The 26529-nt window shown below is 42.7% G+C and overlaps 1 protein-coding gene across 11 annotated transcripts in view; it reads right to left on the bottom strand.

Annotated features, from left to right (window-relative positions):
* Positions 1 to 26529, bottom strand: part of KALRN (kalirin RhoGEF kinase) — a gene marked incomplete at both ends in the record, with an annotated part of 640695 nt that overhangs the window by 376651 nt on the left and 237515 nt on the right. For all 11 annotated transcript variants that reach the window (XM_079705108.1, XM_079705114.1, XM_079705116.1 and 8 more), the window contains one exon: positions 13752 to 13874. In XM_079705108.1, coding sequence (XP_079561234.1) covers positions 13752 to 13874 — 123 coding nt within the window. The remainder of the gene's footprint in view (positions 1 to 13751; positions 13875 to 26529) is intronic.

Raw genomic sequence — 26529 nt, 5'->3', positions numbered from 1 at the left:
AATAATTTTATAGTAAATGCCTTAGGATTTTCCATATACAAAATCATGACATCTGAGAATAGAGATAGTTTTACTTCTTTGTTTCTAATCTAGATGTCTTTTCTTTTTCCTGAATAACTGTCCTGGCTAGAACTTCCAGTGTTAATTAGAAGTGGCAGACTTATCCTGTTCCTGATCCTAGGGAGAGGGTATCCAGTCTTTCACCATGAAGCATGATGTTAGCTGTGGGTTTTTCATAGGTGCCCTTTATCAGACTGAGGAAGTTCTTTTTTAGTCCCAGTTTGTTGAGTGTTTTTATTATGAAAGGGTATTGAATTCCGTCAAATAGTTTTTTTGGGTCTATTGAGATAATCATGTGATTTTTGTTTTTTATTTTACTGATGTTAAACCAACCTCACAATCCTGGGGTAATTCCCAGTTCATCATAGTATATAATTCTTTCTGTATGTGATTTGGTTTGTTGTTAGCATTTTGTTGGACATTTTTACATCCATATTCAAAAGCAATATTGGTCAGTAGCTTTCTTTTCTTTTGTAATGTTTTTGTTTGGTTTTGGTATCAAAGTAATACTAGCCTCATAGAAAGAGTTGGGAGTACTTCCTCCTTTTCTATTTTTTTTTGAAAAGCTTCTGAAGAATTAGTATTAACTCTTTAAATGTTTGATAGAATTCAGTGGTAAAGCTCTCTGGGCCTGGGTTTTTGTCCATTTCATCTAAGTTATCTAATTTATTGGTGTACAATTGTTTGTAGTGTTCCTTTATAATCCTTTTTGTTTCTGTAAGGTTGGTAGTAATATCCTCTCTTTCATTTCTGATGCCAGTAATTTTTCTTCTTGGTTATTCTAGCTAAAGGTTTGTCAATTTTGTTGATCTTTTCAAAGAACCAGCTTTTGCTTTCACTGATTTTTTTCTACTGTTTTTTTCTTCTCTATTTCATTAATTTTCACTCTAATCTTTATTACTTCCTTCCTTCTGTTTGTTTTAGGCTTAGTTTGCTCTTCTTTTTCTAGTGCCTTAAGGTGGAAGTTTAGGATATTAATTTAGATTTTTTTTCTTTTTTTTACTACAGGTATTTACAACCATAAATTTCTCTCCAAGCATGGCTTTAGCTGCAGCCTATAAGTTTTGATATGCTGTGTCTTCATTTTCATTCATTTTAAAGTATTTTCTAATTTCCCTTTTTATTACTTCTTTGATCCATTGTATATTTAAGAGAGTGTTATTTAATTTCTACGTATTTGTGAATTCCCCAAATTTCTTTCTGTTGCTGATTTTTAATTTCATTCCATTCTGGTCAGAGAATGTATTTTATATTATCTTTACCCCTTTTATTTATTAAGATTTCTTTTATTGCCAATATATGGTCTATTCTGGGCAATGTTTCATGTGCCCTTGAGAAGAACGTTTAGTCTGCTGTTGTTGGGTGGAGTGTTCTATAGGTTGATTTGGTTTATAGTCTATTTCTTCATTCAAGTCTTCTACTTTCTTATTGATCTTCTGCTTAGCTGTTCTAACTATTATTAAAAGTGGGGTATGAAAGTCTCTATTATTTTTGAATTGTATTTCTCTCATCATTTTTGTCAGTTTTTGCTTCATTTATTTTGGTGTTACATTGTTGGGTACATATGCTTATAATTTTTATATCTTCCTGATGGAGTAACTCTTCCATCATTACAAAATGTTCCCCATTTTCTCCAGTAACATTTTTGTTTTGTTTTGTTTTTGTTTTGAAGTCTATTTAAAAGTCTGTGATTAGTGTAGTCACTCTGGGTTTTCTTATGATTGCTGTTTTCACAATACATCTGTTTCCATCCTTTTACTTTCAATCTATCATAATCTTGAATCTAAAGTGTTTCTCCTATAGACAATATGTTGTTGGATTTTTTTAAATCCATTTGACAATTTCTACCTTTGATTAGATTGTTTAACCTTTTCACATTTAATGTCATTATTGATATAGTTGGATTTATGCCTGCCATTTTACTTTTTCTATATGTCACATGTCTGTCTTTATACCTCTGCTCTTTCTATAGTGCTTTCTTTTGTATTAAGTGAATATTTTATAATGTAGTATTTTAATATCTTTGCTAACATTTTTCTCTATTTTTCTTTGTTATTTTCTTAGCTGTTGTTCTAGCATTTAATATGAATATCTTAACTTATGAGAATCAGCTTCAGAGGCATACTAACTTAATTCCACTGAGATAGTAAAATGTCACTCCTGTATATCTTTATTCCCTTTCCCTTTTTTTTTGAATTTTATTTTATTTATTTTTTTAAACAGCAGGTTCTTATTAGTTACCCATTTTATACATATTAGTGTATATATGTCAATCCCAATCTCCCAATTCATCACACCACCACCACCACCCCTGCCACTTTCCCCCTTGATGTCCACATGTTTGTTCTCTGCATCTGTGTCTCTATTTCTGCCTTGCAAACCTGTTCATCTGTACCATTTTTCTAGGTTCCACATATATGCATTAATATACAATATTTGTTTTTCTCTTTCTGAGTTACTTCACTGTGTATGACAGTCTCTAGATCCATCCACGTCTCTACAAATGACTCAATTTCATTGCTTTGCATGGCTGAGTAATATTCCATTGTATATATGTACCATATCTTCTTTATTCATTCATCTGTCAATGGGCATTTAGGTTGTTTCCATGTCCTGGCTATTGTAAATAGTGCTGCAATGAACATTGGGGTGCATGTGTCTTTTTGAATTACGGTTTTCTCTGGTTATATGCCGAGTAGTGGGATTGCTGGGTCATATGGTAATTCTTTTTTTAGTTTTTTTTTTTTTTTTTTTTTTTTTTGCGGTACATGGGCCTCTCACTGTTGTGGCCTCTCCCGTTGCAGGAGCGCAGGCTCCGGATGCACAGGCTCAGTGGCCATGGCTCACGGGCCCAGTCGCTCCGTGGCATGTGGGATCCTCCCAGACCAGGGCACGAACCCGTGTCCCCTGCATCAGCAGGCGGACTCGCAACCACTGCGCCACCAGGGAAGCCCTCTTTTTTAGTTTTTTAAGGAACCTCCATACTGTTCTCCATAGTAGCTGTATCAATTTATATTCCCACCAACAGTGCAAGAGGGTTCCCTTTTCCCCACACCCTCTCCAGCATTTGTTGTTTGTAGATTTTCTGATGATGCCCATTCTAACTGGTGTGAGGTGATACCTCATTGTAGTTTTGATTTGCATTTCCCTAATAATTAGTGATGTTGAGTAGCTTTTCATGTGCTTCTTAGCCATCTGTATGTCTTCTTTGGAGAAATGTCTATTTACGTCTTCTGCCCATTTTTGGATTGGGTTGTTTGTTTCTTTAATATTGAGCTGCATGAGCTGTTTATATATTTTGGAGATTAATACTTTGTCCATTGATTCGTTTGCAAATATTTTCTCCCATTCTGAGGGTTGTCTTTTGGTCTTGTTTATGGTTTCCTTTGCTGTGCAAAAGCTTTGAAGTTTCATTAGGTCCCATTTGTTTATTTTTGTTTTTACTTCCATTTCTCTAGGAGGTGAGTCCAAAAGGATCTTGCTGTGATTTATGTCATAGAGTGTTCTGCCTATGTTTTCCTCTAATAAGAGTGTGATAGTTTCTGGCCTTACATTTAGGTCTTTAATCCATTTTGAGCTTATTTTTGTGTATGGTGTTAGGGAGTGATCTAATCTCATACTTTTACATGTACCTGTCCAGTTTTCCCAGCACCACTTATTGAAGAGGCTGTCCTTTCTCCACTGTACATTCCTGCCTCCTTTATCAAAGATAAGGTGACCATATGTGTGTGGGTTTATCTCTGGGCTTTCTATCCTGTTCCATTGATCTATCTTTCTGTTTTTGTGCCAGTACTATACTGTCTTGATTACTGTAGCTTTGTAGTATAGTCAGAAGTCAGGGAGCCTGATTCCTCCAGCTCCGTTTTTCGTTCTCAAGATTAACATTCTTTATTTTAAAGTCTATTTTATCTGATATGAGTATAGCTACTCCAGCTTTCTTTTGATTTCCATTTGCATGGAATATCTTTTTCCATCCCCTCACTTTCAGTCTGTATGTGTCCCTAGGTCTGAAGTGGGTCTCTTGTAGACAGCATATATATGGGTCTTATTTCTGTATCCATTCAGCAAGCCTGTGTCTTTTGGTTGGAGCATTTAATACATTCATGTTTAAGGTAATTATCGATATGTATGTTCCTATTACCATTTTCTTAATAGTTTTGGGGTTGTTTTTGTAGGTCCTTTTCTTCTCTTGTGTTTCCCACTTAGAGAAGTTCCTTTAGCATTTGTTGTAGAGCTGGTTTGGTGGTGCTGAATTCTCTTAGCTTTTGCTTATCTGTAAAGCTTTTGATTTCTCCATTGAATCTGAATGAGATCCTTGCTGGGTAGAGTAATCTTGGTTGTAGGTTCTTCCCTTTCATCACTTTAAGTATATCATGACACTCCCTTCTGGCTTGTAGAGTTTCTGCTGAGAAATCAGCTATTAACCTTATGGGAGTTCCCTTGTATGTTATTTTTAGGTTTTCCCTTGCTGCTTTCAATAATTTTTCTTTGTCTTTAATTTTTGCCAATTTGATTACTATGTATCTCGGTGTGTTTCTCCTTGGGTTTATCCTGTATGGGACTCACTGCACTTCCTGGACTTGGGTGGCTATTTCCTTTCCCATGTTAGGGAAGTTTTCGACTATAATCTCTTCAAATATTTTCTTGGGTCCTTTCTCTCTCTCTTCTCCTTCTGGGACCCCTATAATGCAAATGTTGTTGCGTTTAATGTTGTCCCAGAGGTATCTTAGTCCTCATTTCTTTTCACTCTTTTTTCTTTATTCTGTTCTGCAGCAGTGAATTCCACCATTCTGTCTTCCAGGTCACTTATCCATTCTTCTGCCTCAGTTATTCTGCTATTGATTCCTTCTAGTGTAGTTTTCATTTCAGTTATTGTATTGTTCATCTCTGTTTGTTTGTTCTTTAATTCTTCTAGGTCTTTGTTAAACATTTCTTGCATCTTCTTGATCTTTGCCTCCATTATTTTTCCGAGGTCCTGGATCATCTTCACTATCATTATTCTGAATTCTTTTTCTGGAAGGTTGCCTATCTCCACTTCATTTAGTTGTTTCTCTGGGGTTTTATCTTGTTCCTTCATCTGGTACATAGCCCTCTGCCTTTTCATCTTGTCTATCTTTCTGTGAATGTAGTGTTTTTTTTCCCCACGGGCTGCAGGACTGTAGTTCTTCTTGCTTCTGCTGTCTGCCCTCTGGTGGATGAGGCTATCTAAGAGGTTTGTGCAAGTTTCCTGATGAAAGGGACCAGTGGTGGGTAGAGCTGGCTGTTGCTCTGGTGGACAGAGCTCAGTAAAACTTTAATCCTCTTGTCTGCTGATGGGTGGGGCTGGGTTCCCTCCCTGTTGGTTGTTTGGCCTGAGGCGACCCAACACTGAAGCCTACCCGGGCTCTTTGGTGGGGCTAATGGCGGACTCTGGGAGGGCTCACACCAAGGAGTGCTTCCCAGAACTTCTGCTGCCAGTGTCCTTGTCCTCACAGTGAAACACAGCCACTCCCCGCCTATGCAGGAGACCCTCCAGCACTAGCAGGTAGGTCTGGTTCAGTCTCCTGCAGGGTCACTGCTCCTTCCCCTGGGTCCTGATGCACATACTACTTTGTGTGTGCCTTCCAAGACTGGAGTCTCTGTTTCCCCCAGTCCTGTCAACATCCTGCAATCAAATCCCGCTAGCCTTCAAAGTCTGATTCTCTAGGAATTCCTCCCCCCGTTGCTGGACCCCCAGGTTGGGAAGTCTGAAGTGGGACTCAGAACCTTCACTCCAGTGGGTGGACTTCTGTGGTAACATTGTTCTCCAGTTTGTGAGTCACCTACCCAGCAGTTATGGGATTTGATTTTATTGTGATTGCACCCCTCCTACCGTCTCATTGTGGCTTCTCCTTTGTCTTTGGATGTGGGGTATCTTTTTCAGTGAGTTCCAGCGTCTTCCTGTTGATGATTGTTCAGCAGTTGCTTGCGATTCTGGTGCTCTCGCAAGAGGGAGTGAGCCCTTTCCCCTCTTTTTGTGATGTTATTATACATACTACATTTATAAATGTTATAAACCCAGCATTAGATTGTATCACTTTTTATAATTTTATGTCTTTTGAAGAAGGTGAGAGGAGAAAGCAGAGTAAATATAAGTTTATAGCTCTTGTTATATTCACCTCCTTATTTATCATTTCTGGATGTTTTCTTCTGTCCCTGTGCATTCAAGTTACCATCTGGAGTAACTTCCTTAGCCCTATACAGCTTTACTCTTAACTCCTTTGTGCTGTCACTGGAAAATATGTTACATTTCTATATGTTATAAGCTCAGTAGTACAATGTATACATATTATTTTATACAATGGATTTTTAAATCGGTGACGAGAAGAAAGAAGAAGAAATTTGCACCTATGCTGCCTTTTATAGTTATGTAATTACCTTTCCCAGTGCTCTCTGTCTTTTTCGTACAGATTCAAAAGAGTGAGTCTGGGCTCACTCGCTTTCATCATAAAGAACTTCCTTTATTGTTTCTCATAAGGTGTGTCTGCTAGCAACAAATTTCCTCAGTGTTTGATTATGTGGAAATATCTTTATTTCACTTTGATTTTGGAAAGATAGCTTTGCTGAATATGGGATTCTTGGTTGACAGTTTTTTTTCCATTAAGCACTTTGAATATGTTATTCTACTTCCTTCTGGGCTCCATTGTTTCCGATGAGAAATCAGTTATTATTCTTATTGGGATTCCCCTGTGACAACTCCTTTTTCTCTTGCTGCTTTCAGGATTTTCTCCCTGTCTTTAGGTTTCAGTATTTTCACTGTGATGAATCTGTTTGTGGACCTCTTTCCTTTATCCTACTTGGAGTTCCTCGAGCTTCTTGGCTTTGTAGATTGTTTTTCAATATTTGGGAAGATTTCAACTATAATTTTTAAAAAAAATGTTCCTTTCTCTCTTCTCTCATTCTAGTACTCCCATTATGCCTATGATGGTACATTTGATGATGTCCTGCATTTTTCTGAGGGTCTGTTCATACTTCCTCATTCTTTTTTCTTTCTGTTCTTCAGATTGCATTATTTCTATTGCTCTATTTTCAAGGTTCTTCTTCCAATTCACTTACTGTTGACCTCCTCTAGTGAATTTTTCATTTCAGTGATTGTATTTTCCAACTCCAGAACTTCCTTTTGGTACTTTTCAAAATAATTTCTATCTCTTTATTGATATTCTCTGTTTGGTGAGATGATATCATCATACCTACTTTTACTTCTTCAATTATAGTTTCTTTCAGTTTTTGTTTTTTTTAAAAATATATTTATAATGGCTACTTTGAAATCTTTGTTAAATCTGATATCTGGTCACTCTCACAGGCATTTTCTGTTTCTTGCTTTTTCCAGTGTGTGCTTTTTATCCATTTGTCCCCCCCATCCCCGTCATACATTTCTGTTTCTTCTCATAGCTCATAATTTTTTGTTGGAACCTGGACATTTAGATAATACGCTGTAGCATCTCTGGGTACTGATTCCCACACTTCTGGGGCTTGTTATTGTTATTTGCCTGCTTATTTGTTTAGTGACTGGCTGGATTATTTTAGTGGGAAACCTCTGATGTTGCTCCTCAGGGGAAGCAGTCTTGGGTATGCCCACAGTCACCCTGGGATGACACTGGTCTTCGAAGTCCTCTCTTTAACTTTCTCTTTCCCTGACCACACCCAGCTGTTAAATTCCACTAATTTCCAGCTCATTACTCTATTGCTTTCAACAATGTCCTGGGGTATAAATATAGATCTGCTTCACAGATCTATCCAATCAAATCCAAGCTCCTTTGAAGGGACAGTTCCTGAGGTCACTACTTAAGTTCTGGCCCCAGGAAGTCTCTTTCTCTCTGACAAACCAGCCTGACTACTATTTACCCTATATCTCCAGTGACTCTAGAAATCTTCTCCCAGTTGCCTCTCACCATAACTTCCCTAAGGGCATTTCTGAGAGTGCTATTGGTTTGAACTTCTCTACGCTCTATTGCAAATAAATGCAGTTGCTTTGAGAAAAGATTTGGGGCTCTCTGTTTTACAGTTTGTTTCTACTCCCAGGCAACACTATTTCTCAGCAGTGTTGTGCCCATGGTATAGCCTCTGCTCCATGAGTGGGGGCTAGGCAGAAGAAGGAGTCCCCACCTCTTGGCCACACTCACCTAGAACTTAATTTCAGCAACAGGTAGCTTGGACCGGGATAGGAAATGTCCTATCTGGGAAGACAGTCCTTCAGTTGGGAGCTGGGGGCAAAGGAGACCCTGTGTTCTTGGTTGCACTAGTCTGGAGTAGCGTTTCCATTTTGTTGAGCTGGGAGGTGGGAGGAAAGAGGGTCCTGGTTCAAATACCACAGATTTGCTGTTCTTACCAAGTTTTAGTAAATTTTCTTGAATAAATGTTTCTTCATTTGCTGTGTGCACTTAGGACCATTTCTAGAGACTTTAAATGGTTCTTTAAAAATAATGTCCACCAGTTTCACTGGAAAGCTGGTTTGCATAGCGCCTCATGCTGTCATACTAGAAGTGGACTCTCTTTCAGAACCTGTAATGCTTTATTTTAGGGCGTGACTATTTTATAAATATATATACCTCTCCACAGAACAACAGTTCTCTAACTTTAATATGTACATAAATCACCCATGAAACTTGTCAAAAAATGGAGCTTTGGGGGCCTCATCCCCCAGAGATTATGATTTTCTAGGACTGGGGTGGAAACCAAAAAGAAATCTACATTTTTAGCAAGTCTACTACAAGATTCTTTGAAAAAAAAAATTGTACTAAAAAGACTAATGCATACAAGCTAAGACTCATCTCTTCTCTTTTTCAACAGGTTTTATGTGTACTAAGAGACTCTGTGGCTATGACAGGGTCAAATCCTGGCTATTAAACTATTAAACATCACAATAGTGTGTGTGCTTGTGTGTGTGTGTGTGTGTGTGTGCGCATACGTGTGTTCCCCAAAACCTGAGCTCTCTGGGACCCTCCTTTTTCTTAATTCTGCCTTCTGTTGTGAAAGGCTTTCTCACAAATTCTCCTTCCCCTGAGTGTGGCCTCCTGCTCTGATGGGAGTGTGGGCGATGGAAGTGGGGTCACTTCATCATAGGAAGTGCTGTCTGTTTGGGGGTAGGGAATTACTTGTGGAATCATGGTTTGGGGCTGCTGAGAATCAGAGATGACAAAGGACCCCAGAGCAAGGCTTCTCAAATTGAGGTCAGGAAACCTGCTCAGAATCTTTACCTCTCTTGCACCAGATCTGATTTTTCCTTGTTGCTACCATTTCTAACTTTCCCTCAAAACAAAGAGAGCACCACAGGCTTTGCTGCAATTGGTCTGATTTGTACACCATCAAGTGGCAGTGTGTGCCTCTGGTGAGCAAATTAATAGGATTAAAGCAGCTATCAACATGCCGCAGCAGAAAGGCTTCCTACTGTCCAGCTGCACACGTTATCACTAATGTGAGTCCTCACAGTCGTAACAATAGAAAATGAATATCACTTCATATTTTAAAACTCTAGACAGAAACCATTAGCAATTTATTTTTCCCAAAGAACCGGCGAATTAAATTTGTAAATAAGACTGTGCTATGTTTGTATGTACTCCTGTGAGTGTCTTTTTCATGAGGAGCTAGAGCACAGATGGCTACCTGATTGTTCTGTTTATTACAGTACAACCCGACCCTAATTTCATCTGCCCACACTCCCATCAGAGCAGGAGGCCACATTCAAGGGAAGGAGAATTTGTGAGAAAGCCTTTCACAACAGAAGGCGAAATTAAGAAAAAGGAGGGGCCCAGAGAGCTCAGGAAACCTGGCTTTATGAGGCACTATAAGAAGCCAGAGAATATCTTCCTACTGGGTTTAGTAGGTGGGTTATTATTATTATTATTATTTATTATTAAAGATCAAAAGAATAGGATTCCCCAGTGGGAACTGCAAAAAAACATGTTATAACAAAAAGCCAAAGATCAACCAATTTTAACCTTTTTCTTTCAGAGTTGCTCATGTACCATACTCAGTGGGGCATTATACTCCCACACTCTCCACATGTTAATAATTGATAGCCTTTATTGGTACCAATTCAGAGACAAAATTCAGGAAATTTCTGATTTTGCTTCCACGGTTTAATGATATGCAATTATTTCTCAGTAATGGTCACCTCAGCTGGGGTCGGGTCTTTAACTGGTATATAAAACTAGACATGAAAACAAAACTTAAAAAACAGATAAATTATAACTAGATCATCTTCATTTACCAAACAGTATACCTAGGGGTTCTTTAAATTATAAAGAAGAATTGGTACTTTATAGAGTTAATTCACAGACCATTAATTACTATCAATGAATGAACAATAAGCATTAAGTCAATACTGATTATTAATTGAAAAATATACCTGACCTCCCCTCATTTAAATGGAGCCCCTTTTGTTATCCTCCATCGTAGCAGCACTTACTCTTCCAACATAAGACTTCTTGATTTGTATTTATGTATTTACTTATGAGATTATATAATATCACCTGTCTCTCCACTGGAACCTCTGTGGACAGACCATTTTGTTCACCACTATATGCCTGACATCCAGCACAATGTCTAATCCTTAATTATTTGTGGAATGAATGAAGAAAGAAGTCATGAGGTTCTTGGGATCTTATATTGGGGAGGGTGATCGATAGGCTTTAGGATTCCCTTGAATCCCCTGAAAATGCCTAAAAAAAGTTGTCCACATACATTTCTCTGGAAAGAAGACCCACAACTTTCATTAGATTTCAAAGGGGTCTGTGACCTCCCCGAAAGGTAAGGGATCACTGGCCTATTTCACTGATAAAACAGGATTCAGTAGCAAAGAACTCACCTGTAGCCTGAAACAAAGTACGCTGCATGAACCTTTACATGGACAGATGTGTGGGCATATGTATAGGTTCTTTTCCAAGGACCGAAAAGGAAATGCCTCAGTGAACTTACAAAACAATCCACGTTACCACTTCCCCTGAGTAAACGATCATTCCTACAGTCACTGGGCTCCAGCAGTAGCTGCTTAAATTCATCTGTTTCTTGGCAGCAACATCCATCACTCAGGCCAGAGAAAAGGAGTCTGTAATTCCCTCTATTCACCTCCTTGGGTTGCTGACATCCGTCTTAGGGGAAGTCCCTTTTAATAAGAAACCTGTAAACCTCCCAGTTAACAAAAGCACGTGCCGTGTTTATAACGCACCAGTTCAGCCAATTTGATCAAACAACCCTGGGATTTCCCTTCCCCTGCCCTGCAGCCAGAGAGGAGAGCCAGCCTAATCAGGCTAAACAGGCAGGCACTCACGGCAAAGGGAGACTAGAGATGGGCTGGAACGTGCTAATTGGCTGTTGTATATTAAACCTCCTCTTCCTCCCTCCCAGCTCCAGAAAATTTCAGTAAATTTCCTCCCTCGTTTTTATTTTTTTTTGTCCTGAAAATGGAGACTTCAGAAGTAAATTTGTCAGAGGAAAGGTTTTTGATGTGTTATTAACGCTCAGTTATCCATATTAACAGAGAAGAGCAGTGGTGCAGATAATTCAAAGCCAAAGGCTCTTTCTATTTAACTTTGTAGTTCATTGTTTTGAGGGGCTTGATGGTAGACTTACCTCCCTAATTATGTTTGTCTTTGCTTCTTATTAAAATGAGTTTGTCTGCCTTAGGGCCAGGCAGTTGGGTGACATGAAGATTCTGGCACAGAATTTGTAAAATTCACCAGGGGAAATCCACAAGGCACACAGATAATCAAACCTGACTAGATTTGAGTTCATGTTCTTAATCACCTGTGATCAATTGGTTTGCTTCTCTGTGACTAAAGCAAGCCTGGGATGAGACATAATTATAGAAGACTAGTTGGACTAGTCTTTATATTTAGATGAAGACAAGACTGCTGTGGCCCAAATTGGTAACACAGTCAATATTGATCTTTTCCCTGCCTGGTCCCACAACCTTCTATTCTGCAGCCAGAGGTCCCTTCCCATTCAAATCTCACGCTGTTCACCTCTACCTTACATCCTGCCATGGCTCCCTGTGCTAATGATTAGGGCTATTCACAAATACCCACTCTCTCCTCCCCAGCATGTAGAAGTAGGACCATATACCTCCACCCACGATGTTAGATGTGGCCGTGTGACTGGTGTTGGGTAGTGAAATGCGTCACTTCTAGGTGGAAGGTTTCAGAGCTAATGTGCGCTTGGCTACTTGCTTTGTCTGCTGAGGCACTGGCTGCATCTGAGACAGTGGCTGCTCCCTCAGTCTGGGAGTCTCATCAAGTGAGTGCGATGAGCACAGCCCCCAACGGCCAGTGATGGGCATGTGGTAGGAACAAGAAATGAACCTCTATTACTTTAAACCACTGAGATTGTATGGTTCTTAGGTCACTCAGCATCTCTATCACCGCACATATCAAGCTGTACTGTGACTGTCTGAGTTATCTCCCTACCTAGACACTGAAACCTGGAGGCCAGAATTATTTCTGTGTATAATATAGTCCAGTGTATAACACTGTTAAAACAACTCCATAGAAAACGAAATTACCTTCTTTCCTGGCCTCTGTGATCCTCTGTGTTTATCTTCTTCTAACACCCACCCCTCTCCCAGCATCACCAGATGAAATGATATGGGGTCTTTGGAGTTCAGATATACAGGGAATGGTGGAGCTATTCTTTTGGACCAGTATTACAAGCAAGAAGAGCTGGCAGAGGGGGGAGAGAGAGATGTCGAGGCATACTTAGGCTGCAGACCTTTCAGATACAACGGGTTCAAGGGGCAGACAAGATTTCAAAGTCTTGGGGAGACCACATGGAAAAATTATTATCCCAAAGTGTTAGTTTTACGAGGAATCACAGGTGCTATCTGGACTAGATTCCTGTATCACCAGCATCATCATTATCATAATACCAATATTTACTGATAATGGACTATGTACCAGGCACATCTCCAGCCACCTTACAATTAACTCATTGAATCCTCACAGCAGCCCTATAAGGTGGCTATTATTATTTCCATTTTACAGATGAAGAAATGGAGGCACAGACAGGTAAATTTCCTATGGCCACACAGCTAGCAAACATCCCTCTCTGAATTCAGCGTCTGCTTGAAGTCTCCCCATCCCGGGGGGCTCACTAACTTCCAGTACATCCCACCTCCTGAGCCACGTGCTGCCTCCCCCTCCAACTGCCATCCCCTGGACCGTTCTGCCTCCTAGACCAACACAAAACAATTCCACCCTCTTCTCTCCAAGGCAGCCCTCCACATAACTGAAGGCAGCAGCTGTGTGTCCCGCAAGGCTCCTCTTCTCTAGTCTAAGCAGCCCAGTTCAGTCAACCGTTTCCAATGCGCCACAGCCTGAGGTGCCTCTCATCCCAGCTTAGTGACTCACACAGGCCAGTGGGTTTAGTCAGCAGAGTGGAACTGGGCACTCTCCTTTCTAGTCTTGCACTGGGCTGATGGCTTCTACAACCCTAGCACGTTCCTTTCACCAGGTAAAGCAGGGTCCGGAGGCAGAAATGAGGCCATAATCTGCTGCGGGAACAGCCGGCTCACCACGTGTCCTGCACTCATCCCTATCTTGGCAAATGGAATGCTAAAAGGGGCAGCATGTTCAGAGTTTCTCACTCCTCCTCGGCTTGGAAGTCTGTTTCTGCTCTCTCCACCACAGCCCCGTCCCCCTCGTTATTCTCCTGCCCCCGAGAAGAGACCCTGCACTCACCATGGAGTTCATGGCGAAGTGATTGTGCTGCGTCTGGAGGTCCAGGGCGTGCTGGTAGCTGACTCCAATCTCTGTATGGCTCTGGAGGAATAACTCCTTGTTGTGGCTTATCCAGTCGAACATCTAGAGGGGGAAAGAAGGCACACAGTCATCAGGGGGGTATGGGTCCAACAGCAAGGAACTTTCAGAGCCACTGGGAGAAAAGCAGCCTTGCTGCTGGGGCCCAGTGAGGACCAGTCATCGTGCTCAGGGTCAGGGGTGGCCCACACCCTGGCTTCCCAGGAGAGCCCTCCTCCTTAGCAGAAGGCCCTGCCACCAGCCTCCATGTCTCCCTACAGAGCCTAGGGGAAGAGAGAAAATGAGTAAGAGGACCAAGGAGAAGGGGGAGGAAGATGCTCACTTTCCCTAGTTACTTCCCCTTTTAAAAGCTTTTAGAGAGCTTCCCTGGTGGCGCAGTGGTTGAGAGTCCGCCTGCCGAGGCAGAGGACGCGGGTTCGTGCCCCGGTCCGGGAAGATCCCAGATGCCGCGGAGCAGCTGGGCCTGTGAGCCATGGCCACTGAGCCTGCACGTCCGGAGCCTGTGCTCCGCGGCGGGAGGGGCCCCAACAGGGAGAGGCCCGCGTACCGCACAAAAAAAAAAGCTTTTAGAAATCGTCAAAAGCCACGGCCCCCTCAATGCATGCTTTAGGGACAGGCGAAGTGGAGACAAGTGGGAGGTTTAATCCACTCCCTACTGCACCAGCAGGAGAGAGACACGTTGGAAGCCACAGGGCATCCTAACATGCCCCATCCCACTTACACTGCCCGACCACACATTGTTGAACTGACTCTGAATGCAGTCAACTTTTCTTGTGACTCCACAGCCTCACAGTTCCAGGGTTTCTGCTATGACCCATGAGGAACCAGAAGAGCAGGATTTTAAGGGTATAAATACTGCCTAGCACAGTGGGCACTGAGCCATTTTCCTCCCCATGGCTCTGTACCTGGTTTTCATTTAGGTTTCCACCTCTCCCACAGGTGGCCCATTCACTTTTAGGGGAGCTAACCAGAACCTCAATTCCAAGGGAAAGCCTGGTCACTCTAAGGGTTACCCCCTTTCAGGACACCAGATCTAAGCCAATCAGTGTATGACATTTCCTGACCCATGGGATTGTCTTAGAAACTGGTATATTATCCAATTCAGTACAATAAAACACAAAGGGAAGTTTGCTGGAAGCTTCTGGGCAAACAGAACTGTAGTTGTTTAGATATGACTTCTCTTCCTCTGATACTGTCATTGTGACCCTGCGCCTCAAATTGCTGTAGCCATTCTGCTGGCAGCTTGAGGGTGAAGCCAATGGGCAGAGAAAGAGTGTAGCCAAAACAATGGCAGGAAACAAGCAGAGCCCTGATTAAGCCTTGCCTGACCTCCACACTGTGTCTGGACTTGCTTAGTACCTGAGCCAAGAAATCCTCTTTATTATTCAAACTGGTTTAATTTGGATTTTCTGTAATCCTCTGCCCAGAGTAGTCAAGTGATATAGCCAGGAAACGTGTTAAACCTTTGGAGAAGAGGATCGCTATACTTGGGACTCATGGTCCATAGTTTGGGATGAGCTAAAGGCTGCAGCTCAGTTGCAGAGTAGAGCAGGGAAGAACGGAGCACAGGTGTAGGCTGAGAAGCTGCAAAGATCACGCCAGCTTTCCTGGAGGCAGAACCACAGCCTCATTCCATTCTTCCCCTTTAAACAGAAAAGCGAATTTACTTTTTCAGTTACGTTTAACCAGCATTTATTGGACACTCCTTATATGCCAGGCACTGTACAAGGCAAAAATGATTAATATGTGATTCTTGAGTTTAAGTGGCTTAAAAGCCAGTGTGGAAAGCAAACATGGACTCAGATACAGTGTTAGCACAACTTGGCATATGACTTGATTAAAATCACAACTCAACAAAGAAATCTATCAAGATAAAGTTCAGTGTGGTGTATCCAGGTAGCAGCCTCTCTTGATGGTATGAAGAGAGGGAAGAGCAGAGAAGGCTTCCCAGAGGAGGTGACACCTGACTTGACCCTGACTCAGGTAGGAATTGGCCAGGTGAAAGAGTGAGATGTGGGCTCCAGGCAAAGGGAAGATCAAAGGGGCAGAACTGTGGGGCAGCCCAGTGTGCAGAGGGCTCTGAAAGCACCACGTCTGTGCTTCTGGACCTGATGTGAGGAGAAGATGTGGCTGGGGAGGTAGAAGGGACCTGGACACGGGCTTTAGGAAACCTGGACCATATACTGTGGGCAGCAAGATGTCAGTGGAGGGTTGTAAGCTGAGCAGTGAAATGTGATGTGAGCTTTGAGAGCAGCATGGGATGTGGACTGGCGGGGAGAGATGGAGCAGTAAGAATGGTTAGGAGGTTGTGATCCTGGGGAGCAAGAGTGAGAACCTGGAAGCCCGGATGTGGGGAGTGACAGTGGAGTCTGTGAAGTGGGCAGAGTGAGAGTTACTAGGAAGGGACTGAGGACTCCCAACTGTTTGGGGAGGGAGGGTGAGAAAGAGAGAGGGAAGACAGCCAGGTATCTGGCATGGCGCCCTGGATCCTTGTAAGAGAAGGTGCTACCATGGCACCACCTCAAGAGAAAGGCAAGAAGCTGGGGTAGGGGAGGAGAGACAGCAGGTTCTGTTTCAGATGCTGAGTTTGAGAGGCTTAGGAGATCTTCAGGTGGAGGTGTCCTGTGGGCAGTTAGAGTTTTGTCTGGAGGTCAGGAGAGGGACATCAAGGCTATGACAACCCATGGGTAAGTACAAGCACATCACCTTCCCAAGGCAAATGGGCATTAAATGGGATTGAATTTGGAGATGATTCTCCCTTTTGAATTACCCAGATCACTTCCGGCTACCTACACAGATAAAGAGCCAAAGTATCATCCTTCACTTTCAAGTGTCAGCAGATGTTCCAGGCTGGGGGTGCCTGCGGAGGCTGCGCAGGATCGGTGGCGTGCGCCACCCTGGGTCCACCAGCCACAGCCAACCCCACACCATAGGCATGCGGTCAGCGCTTTTTAAAATTACTATTAAGGACAAGAGAGGAAGAAGACAAGTGCCCCAGGAGTCTAAAGGAACTTCATTGTATAATTTTTGTTCTTTAAAATTCCGCCTCTCAACCCCATTTAAAAATAATCTCTCATCTCTTTTCCCTGTTGACCAAAGAATCAATAAAATTAATGAAAATCTGAAATGCCTGAAGTCCTTGGAACTCAGGATGAAAAGTGCTCACTCATACTTTCTTGTCTATCCCAGTGGCCTAGAAGTGACCTTCCCTGTATTTTCTGTTAAATGAGTATTTAGATATGCTAATAAACAGAGAGTTATGTGCTAGCACCAGAATGATTAGATTGCCTGGCGCCAGGTCCCTACTGGACTACAGAGCAAGGAGAGCCGAACACGGGCCAGTTAGGGAGAAAAGCAATAACAACAGTGAGTTAAAAGGCAGGCGAGAGTGGAGAGTGCTGGAGGAACCGCACGCCTCATTGAATGGGCTTCTCACACAATGAGGTCTGCACCCAGGCCACTGAGCCCCATCTGCCTTCCATACTGGAGCACACAAGCTGTCTCTGGGGGCTGCGCATTCTGGGAAAGTTCAGCTATGCCGGAGGCTAGAGGCAGTGCTCCAAGGAGGTGACACTCATCTCAGGCATCTAGGGACCAGACAGTCGATGTGATGACAGGAACCACAGTCTCTCCAACATGGCTGTTTCCTAGGGACAGTCTCAAGTCTTCTCTGGGCCTGAATCTGCTGCCTAATTGTATATAATACTCACTTTTGTGAGCCTGGTTGCCTGCAAGGGTCACCAGCATTTCTGCTGCATTCACTGCAACTGGCTGCAGAGAGAGAATGTGTGCGTGTGCACATGCATGTAAGCACCCATGTGTGTGTGCAGTTAAGTGGGATAAGGACTAGGCTGGTTCTGGGCCTGGCTCTGTCACTAATTGCCCATGAGACTGTGGGCAAGTCTCTTCTTTTCTGGGCTTCTCTACATTTCCAAGGGATAAGCAGTACCCAGAATGGAGGTAAGCATCCTGGTTTACAATCGGCTCAATTTGGAAACTTAAGGAGTGCATTTTTTCCCATTCAAAATAAAAATTAGTTTTATTGAGTCTCCTGGATCAGAATGCTTATTCATTGCTACAGCTTAACATTTCTAACTTTTGAATACAAAGAATGACTGTAAGAAAACTGGCATTGTTCTTAATAGCCAGAGAAATGCAGCTTCTTAGTCTCAGCCTTGACATCTGTCCAGTGCTTTAGGGTTCAAAATGTCCATTCACAAGCATCATCTCACTGCCTCCAGCAGGCCCATTTCACGGATGGAAAACAGGTTCAGAGAAGTGAAGGGCCCCCCCCGCAATGGGCTCCATTCATGCCACCCAAGGCACATGCAATGAGTGTCTGTTGATCCAGGCTCTTGGGACACTGCCCTGCCTCCTGCATGTGACTGTAGGAACTCCTCTGCCCAAAAAGGCAGCCACCAGGGCACTGTGGGGCTCCAGCGGTGGTAGGATGCTGTCCCTCACATGGAGCCATTCAGTGGCCAGTACCCGGCCCCCTCCTCTCTGCCTCCCACCTGCCCCCTCAGTGCTTGGGGATGGCTGATTCAAATAGCTCCACTTCTCTCAATAAATACTTAGTGAATGAAAGAAATGCATGAGGGAGTTGGTCACAGGCTCTGGGGTTGCTAATCTCCAGACAAACTGACTCTTTCTAAACTAGGACATTTTATGATTTGATCTATTTGAATTGGGCTCTCTGGAAGACACCTGAACTAGACACTGGAACAAAAATCTAAAGAAAATAAAACCAAAAAAACTAAAGAAAATATCTCCACAGTGGTTTCAAACATTTTGAACTTTTTTTTTTTTTTGAGAAGATATAAATGGTAGGTTCAACAAAATGTAATAAAACAACAAAATTCCTCCAGGAGGAAAGTTCATGTCTAAATAATGAAATTTTATCTCTTTGTTTGGAAACCAACATAGTTTTGTCTCATTAAGAAGATAGATGTTACATGTAAGCTACTTGGGTTTTTTTTCCCCACGTTTTGCAAAGTAATGTTTTTATGCTGGCTTAAACTCAGTGAAAATACACAAATCTAGTTCTTAGTATATAATAAATGATAAATGAATCTATTTAAATGCAAATTAGGAAAATAAACAGAAACCTTTTCTCCTTTTCTTTTAAAGATTTCTTTTCTTTTAAAAGGTTATTATTGTTCTGTTTTTAATAAAGCATAAACTATTTCATAGAGCAAGGATATTAAATAAGGATCTTGGGCTTATTTTCCTTCATTTGCCAAATTTAGCAACAGCATCTGATTTAGAGTTTTAACTTTCAAACTACCTTACCACCTAGTGTTAGTATTTTATACTGTCTGTAATTTAGATTACATTGGTTTTAATTTGCTCATATTCAGGTTTGGTGACTTGATTGAGAGGACAGAAGACAACCAATGGATCTTCTTTCCTAAATATGCACATTCCAGTATCGCCTGTTGTCCCCTGTTACCCTGCTTGGACACTGCAGCGACCCACCCATAAAAGCCTGTGCCCTAAAGAATACTAACAACCTCCTTGCCAGAGAACCTTGCTACATCTGAAAACTTGCTGTGCAGTCAACTCCAAATAAAATGTTATGTGTGTTATAGTGCAAAGAACAGAGGCTTCAAATCAGGAGACTTGGGTTCTAGTGCAGATCTGCTTTATAAACTTTGACAAGTTAGGTTAATGGTCTAAATCTCAGTTTCCTTACCTTGAAATGGGGATAACAATTTATACTATTTCAACCTTAGCATAGTAGTGAGATTCAAATAAGACAATGGTTTCATGCTTCAGTAAGTGCTATATACCAGATAGATTTTAAAATCTATATAGTGAGCATATTCTATTGCACATATTTCCCTGTTTTGTTTTAGAGCACAAAACAGACGAAAGGTGTGGATTTAAAACTGCACTGTGTTCACTTTGCAAAATCACCACGGGCTCATGGAAATCACATCTGCAGCTCGTACACAAACATCCACAGCCCATCCCTCCTGGAGACGCACTCCCAGTGCCACCGCAGGGCACTGCACAGACCAGGGACACCCATGCATCCTCCCACTGCCTCCACCCTGACACACACTCAGGGCCCTGTGGTGCCTTTGCCCACACAGGACTCAGAGCCCCGTACACTCTCTCAGGGTCATTCCTGAGGGCACTGTCCCCTCCTGCCCTCCCTGTGTAGCCTAACCAGGGATCTCACCCCCTCCTGCCTTGCTCCCAAACTCCCCCTTCCCCATCCTCTCTGCCACTCCCCAACCCTTTCACTATTAGAGATTCAAACCCTTTGGCTCTTAACAGTTTTTTTTACTTAGGAGAGACTCCTACTAAAATGTATTATTCCTGCAGCCCTTCCTGGAATTAGTTTATCCTGGATACAGAAACAGCTTATTAAGAAAGCAAGGCACTTTGTGAACACGGCCCAGGGATGAGATCTTAGAATGGGGTGGCAGAGAAGCCCTGCACCGAGAGAGAGAGGGCCTAAAGTGAGAAGTGGGTGGGAATTAAGGGCAAATTTCCCCACCTGACAACTCTGGCTGACCCCAGGCACATGTCCTCAGGCAAACAGGGCAACACACAGACCCCATGTGTGTGTTCTGGCCTAGGACCCTTAAGACCCTTCAACTTTGTTTTCAATTATCCACTCACCTAGGATTGAGCTTTCCTGCTTTGCCAAAGCGGGGTAGAGAAAGAAAAAATAAAGGAACCCAAAATTTGGATCTAGTTTCTAGGTTCCTAGAATTCCTTACAGAAGGGAGTTTGACATCTCTCCTCTTCTGTATCCTGCAAGGCCTGCAGGCCATAGGGAGTCCAAGGTTCTGGGAGGCCGTCCTTACACTGGTGTCTATAGACAGGGGAGGTGGTTGGGACTTGTGCCTGATAGACAGTTAATAAATATCTACTGAGGGAGAGAAGGTGTTCTGGGCCCTGCCTGTTTTCCTTTAGGCTTTTGGAATGTCATCGGGCATTCTTGTATATATGGTATAAGAGAGAAGCCATTTTTATCTTTCACCATAAATCCAGCTGCTCTCAGAAGATGGCTCAGCCTGGTTACCTGGAGACCCCAGCACTGTAGCCTCAGGAATCAGCCAGGGCACCAAACAAATTCACCGGCCAGGCTGTGTCTCTGACGTGTAGACATTCTATCGATCCCCTAGTATATTTCTTACCCACTCCATCCCCAAATTCCCTAATTCCCAGATCTCAGATCCAACATCCTAACAGGCTGCTCACATCTAGAACTGCCCCAGTTTCTCTGTAAAACAGGCAAATGTCCCTATTTGCTCTCACTGTGAGCAAGGAAATAACAAAATCTTTTCCCCTTCTGCATGCTAATCTGAACTTCAGTTAACACCCCAGTTCTGTTCCCCTGGAAACAGAGAAAGATAGTTTGTGTCAACATGTTACTAAGTCATGTTGCCAGTGGTAAAAACACCCCCGATTGGTAAACTGTATCTGGATTAGAAGGACTATCAATAAACTATAAATAACTGATGGGGACAGCATTCCCTGATCTTCCCTGAAGGGGGTGACTCTTGTGACTGGCGTGTCCATTGCAGGAACCCTGGAAGCTGTGCCAACAGAGGATACTGGCTTCTGTGGGGCATGGGTTGTTGAGCCATGGGAGCTTCTGCAGCTGCCCACCATGGATCTTGTCTCCTTGTCCCTGAGCTGGATTGTTGCAAGGACTGTCCTGCTGGGAAACCACAGCTTCCATCTTGTATTGTCCTGACTGGATCAGCGCCAAGGGTGGCCCATAGCAGTCTTTAAGTCTGAATGCTTAGTAGAATCTAAGAAGGCTCCTTGGTAGGTGTGGCATCCGTATTGCAGAGTCAAACTCTGTGTATATAGTCTCTCCTTGTCTTGCATTTCTCCATTCTTCTTTCTCATTTTCACCTTCTCTCAATAACATCAGTAACGATAATGGTAACAACAATAATAGCAACTAACATTTGCTGAATGCTCACTCTGTGCCAGGCACTATTCTAAGCATTTAACATATTGAACTCACTTAATCCTCTCAATAACCTCCTAATTATCTCTCCAATATTAACCCCCAATATTATCATCTCCATTTTACAGACTGAGAAACTAAGGCACAGAGAGGCCCAAAGCCACAAAGCTAATAAGTGGCAGAGCTGAGATTCAAACCCAGGAGGCCCAGTTCCAGTGCTGATGCTCTTAGCCCTGCCGCTCCACCTTCCAAAATGCTCAGAGCTTCATTCTGTCCACCCTTCCCATCATCAGCAAACTTTCAGAAGTGCATTCTGGCCCCCCCTGCTGTTTTTGTTTTCCCTCCATGCACTTCCTCTTTAACTCCTTGTAACACCTTCTACCTTTACTGCTTTCCTAAGTCTGCACCCACAGTGAAAGATAATTGCCTCCTTTCTGAGGTCTTGATCCTGCCCTTGATCTCTCATCAGAATCTGATGCATTCCCTTCTGAAACTCAACCGTCTCTGGCCTTCTACACCAGGTCATTTTCAGGGGCAGGCCATCCGGCTGCAGACATGATCAGCATCCCCCTCCTGCTTTCACAAGTCGTTACTGGACACTAAATTCTCCCAGGAGAACCAGTGCTTTCAACCACTCACACTCTCTTCCTTGACATACCATGTCTAGTCTCAGCACAACAAAAACAATAGGAACGTTCTAATTTCAAAAGCTCACCAATCCTTCAGTTCTACACTGATTTATTAGACGTGGCTCCCACTTCTCTGGCTGACCCTTCATGGCTTTCTTTCCTGTCCCTCACACCCTTACTGGCACAGTCTCAACCCTTAGCCCTCAGCCCTCTGCCTTTTATTCGTCAGGTCTGTCCATTTGAAAATCCATCCAGGCTCACAATTTCAACCACACAAATAGTATTTCCTGTTTCATGCACCAGGCCCTGTGCTAAGTACCTCCACAGAACCTCTCATGAGCCTTTATAATAATGCAGAAAAAGGGTATTGTTAATTCTCCTTTCAACATAGTGAAAACTCAGTACAAAGAGCTGAAGTAAATTGCCCGAGATCATACAGCTTGTAAGTGATGGAGATAAATTTAGAATCTAGGGTCCATCTGAACCTAATTTCCTCTGCTCCAGGGTGTTCTCTAACCTTAACTTCCCCAATAACTGATAAGAATAAATATGTGCCTGGTTCTGCACAGTGAGAGTTACACATGTTATCTTAAGCCCCATGGCAGCCCTACGAGATAGTAGATAACATCATCACCACCTTTGTCTAGTTGAAGAAACAGATTCAGATCAAATAACTTGGCCAAGGTCACACAGTCAGGGTGCATATTAAAGACTCAAATCTAAGTCTATATGGCTCCAAAGTCCATGCTTTTAAACCACTATCGAATTGTCTCCCAAATGCACACCTAAATTGCAGATTATTCCTAGTCACATGGTGCCCATGGATTCAATGTGAATATCCCCTTGCTGTTCCAGTAGCATCTAAAACTATTCTGCCTGTTCTATGAAAATTCTTACCGTCTCTTGACACCCCACATCTTTACCCCACCCCCCACCCTGCCCATTTGCTCTCTTTCCTCAAATCACTCTGAAATATACCCTTCACTTTCCACTGCTACTGATACTCACCACTCAGCCCCTCCTGCCAAGATTACTGCAAATACTCCCTTACTGATCTCACTGAGTCTGTTTTCTTCCTTATACCCAGCAATCTGCCCCCACCAGGTCCACTGCTCTAATACACTGCTTTCACCCTGTCATTCCCTCAGTCCAAAAAAATTTTTTTACACCCACAAAATTATTGTTGCTATCTATTATCTATATTGCAAAATCCAATCTCCTTACTCTGGCATTCAAGGTACCTCCCCTCCACCTTCAATTGGTCCACATCTGCCTTTCCCCCTATTCTTTTACACCCCTGTCCTACACCAAGCATCCTTTCCTGTCATATTCTATTCACTTCCATGCAAATACACCACACCATGCTCATTGCCACCCCCCTGTTTGTGTTGACATCTTTCCTTCCATGAAATACTCCATATCCAAATATCCAAATTATTTCTACCCTTCAAAATACAACTGAAGTCTCACTTCCTCCAGATGTCTTCTTTGAGCAACTGAGCCCATACTGATTTCTCTTTCCTCCAAACTCACTGCTCAAGTAACTACCACAATAGTTCACAAACCTAGCCTTCATTCAGAACTACCTAAAGTGTTTTCTTAAAAAAATATAGCTTCCTAGGCCCTACCCTTGAGATTCTGATTCAATAGGAGTTCTGCAGGTAATTCTAATGCACTTTCATTTTTATTTAAACAGTTCATGTGGACTTATACCCTGCTCTTAATGGGGTAGCTGGTATCGAACTTAACGCTACCACATGTAAACTAGTTAAAAGCTCTGGTCAACAACCAACATAGACCAATGATCCTTGGAGGAAGGGAAACATACAATGTAAGCCCCATATCCACCTTGGCTTTCTCCCTGAGGGTATTTTCCAAACTGTGGAGCCCAGAAACAGGAGCTGGGCCGAGAGCAGCAGTCTTAATGGGTATAAAACACCAGGGATTAGACTTCAGGGCTGGTAAGGTGGTTGCAATTACAGTGATAGGAAGTAAGAGAGAGGGAGCTAAGAAAAGGAGCCCTAAAAATCTTCACCAAAATTTCCTTCAGGACCTTGGCCAAATCCTAAGCTGTGCATAGGCAAGGTGAGACTCCAGAAGGTCTAGTGAAGAACAGCTGTGGGAGGTGGAGAGCTGAACAGAAACGTCAGAGGCTACAGAGTGCTGAGGAAATGTTAGGAGTTCTAAATCAAACAGTGTAAAGAGACTTTGGTGAACACTCTGGACATTCAGTTGGGACCCCAGAAAGACCAGACTGTAAGAGTAAGACCCATATCCTAAGAATAAGGGCTATACCCTAAGATTAAAGAAAAGATGGAAGTAGATGTGTCATAGCAAAGCCTAAACCAAGGCTCAATAGGATCACGATCTGCAGTTTAACTGCAGCCCAGAACAAAACTTAACAATATTTAGAGAAGGATAACCTAGTCAAGAGTCTGTACAGTACATCATCTATAATAACCAGTAAATTATTCAACATATGAAGCAGAGAAAAGTGACTAAGAATTAAAAAAATTAAACAGTCAATAGAAACAGATCCAGAGATGATCAGGCAATAATTTAGCATACAAAACTTTCAAAAGAATCATGATTAACATCTTAAAGAAAATAGGAGGGAAAGGGACAAAATGGATTAAAAGATGGAACACGGCAACAGAGTCCAGTGTTCTGTTTCTTGTAGCCAAAAGAATTCTGATATAAAGAGTCACATGCCCATGATGCTCAGTACAATATTTTATTCACTTACTGAACGCCCACTGTATTCCAGACATTGGATTAGAGACTGATGATAAAAGATCAAGGTCAAAGTCTAGTGAGGGAGACAAATGTATTCAACAGTCTGTCAACTTTAAGTGTGACAAGTACTATGAAACATTGTAAAGCAACTATACTCCAATAAAGATGTTAAAAAAAAAATAGTGTATATGATGGGCTGATAGCAGAGAAGGACTTGCTCCAACTTGTTAGAGGTAGAGACGGGGAGAAGCACGATGACTCCCAGAAGGTCAACACAGCTGAACAATACTTGAAAGACAACAGGATTTATTCAGGTGAAGAAGGTGTAGACGGGAAGGGCATCTGAATGAGAGGAAACAGCCTGAAAAACAGCATGGGATGTGAGCAGGTACCAAGAGCTCTAGAGCAGGACGTGAGAGGGAGTGAGAAGGGATGATGAAAGGCAGGGAGGGGCCTAGGTTGAAAGGCAAAGGTCAAAAGGCAGAACTGGGCCTTTATTCAGTGGTAGTGAGGAAACACTGAAGGAAAGCAATAAGGTCAAATTAGCCTTTAACCCTGAACTGGGTGTCTACACTGAAGCCCCCAGATACAGTCATTTATCTCATTGCGAAGAGGAGTCCAAGTCATCCCTGATCTCACAAAACAAAATCAACTAGCACATTACAGACTTCTTACCAACTGAGGGTTCTTGCCTTCCCACCCCACTCCCTCCGCCCTTCTTTTCCCCCTCTCCTCCTTTTTCTTAAAAACCCTTCAACGTCTGGGTCAAAGAAGATAAATACAAAGGAGGAGATAAAGATAACATATGAAGGTGCCCAGCACAATGCATGACACATGGTAGATGCTGAATACATGCTAGCTCCTTCCCACTTCCCCTGGATTCAGACAGGATAAGCCGGCAGTCACAAAAAGAAGCTGCTTTTGGGGCTTCCCTGGTGGCGCAGTGGTTGAGAGTCCGCCTGCCGATGCAGGGGACACGGGTTCGTGCCCCGGTCCGGGAAGATCCCACATGCCGTGGAGCAGCTGGGCCCGTGAGCCATGGCCACTGAGCCTGCGCGTCCAGAGCCTGTGCTCCGCAACGGGAGAGGCCACAACAGTGAGAGGCCCGCGTACCAAACACACACACACACACACACACACACACACACACACACACACACACACAAGAAGCTGCTTTTGGATTAGAGAAACTCAGGCTGCAACTCTTGATGCTCAAATCACACACTGTCCGTGAAAATGAGAACACTCCTGTTAGGCCTTAAAAGGCCACTCTCCTCGGGCTCGCCCTCCTCATGCTAAGTGTTGTAATGAAAAGTCTCACCAAGCCTATTCAGACTTTAAATAATTTTCTTTTTTCTTTGCATTTGATTTCCAGTGTGCTTGCTTGGATGGACTA

Source organism: Hyperoodon ampullatus (assembly GCF_949752795.1).
Source record: "Hyperoodon ampullatus genome assembly, chromosome: 5".
Classification (NCBI taxonomy): domain Eukaryota; kingdom Metazoa; phylum Chordata; class Mammalia; order Artiodactyla; family Ziphiidae; genus Hyperoodon; species Hyperoodon ampullatus.
The sequence above is the reverse complement of the archived record's forward strand: the minus strand, read 5'-3'. Positions and strand labels throughout refer to the sequence as shown.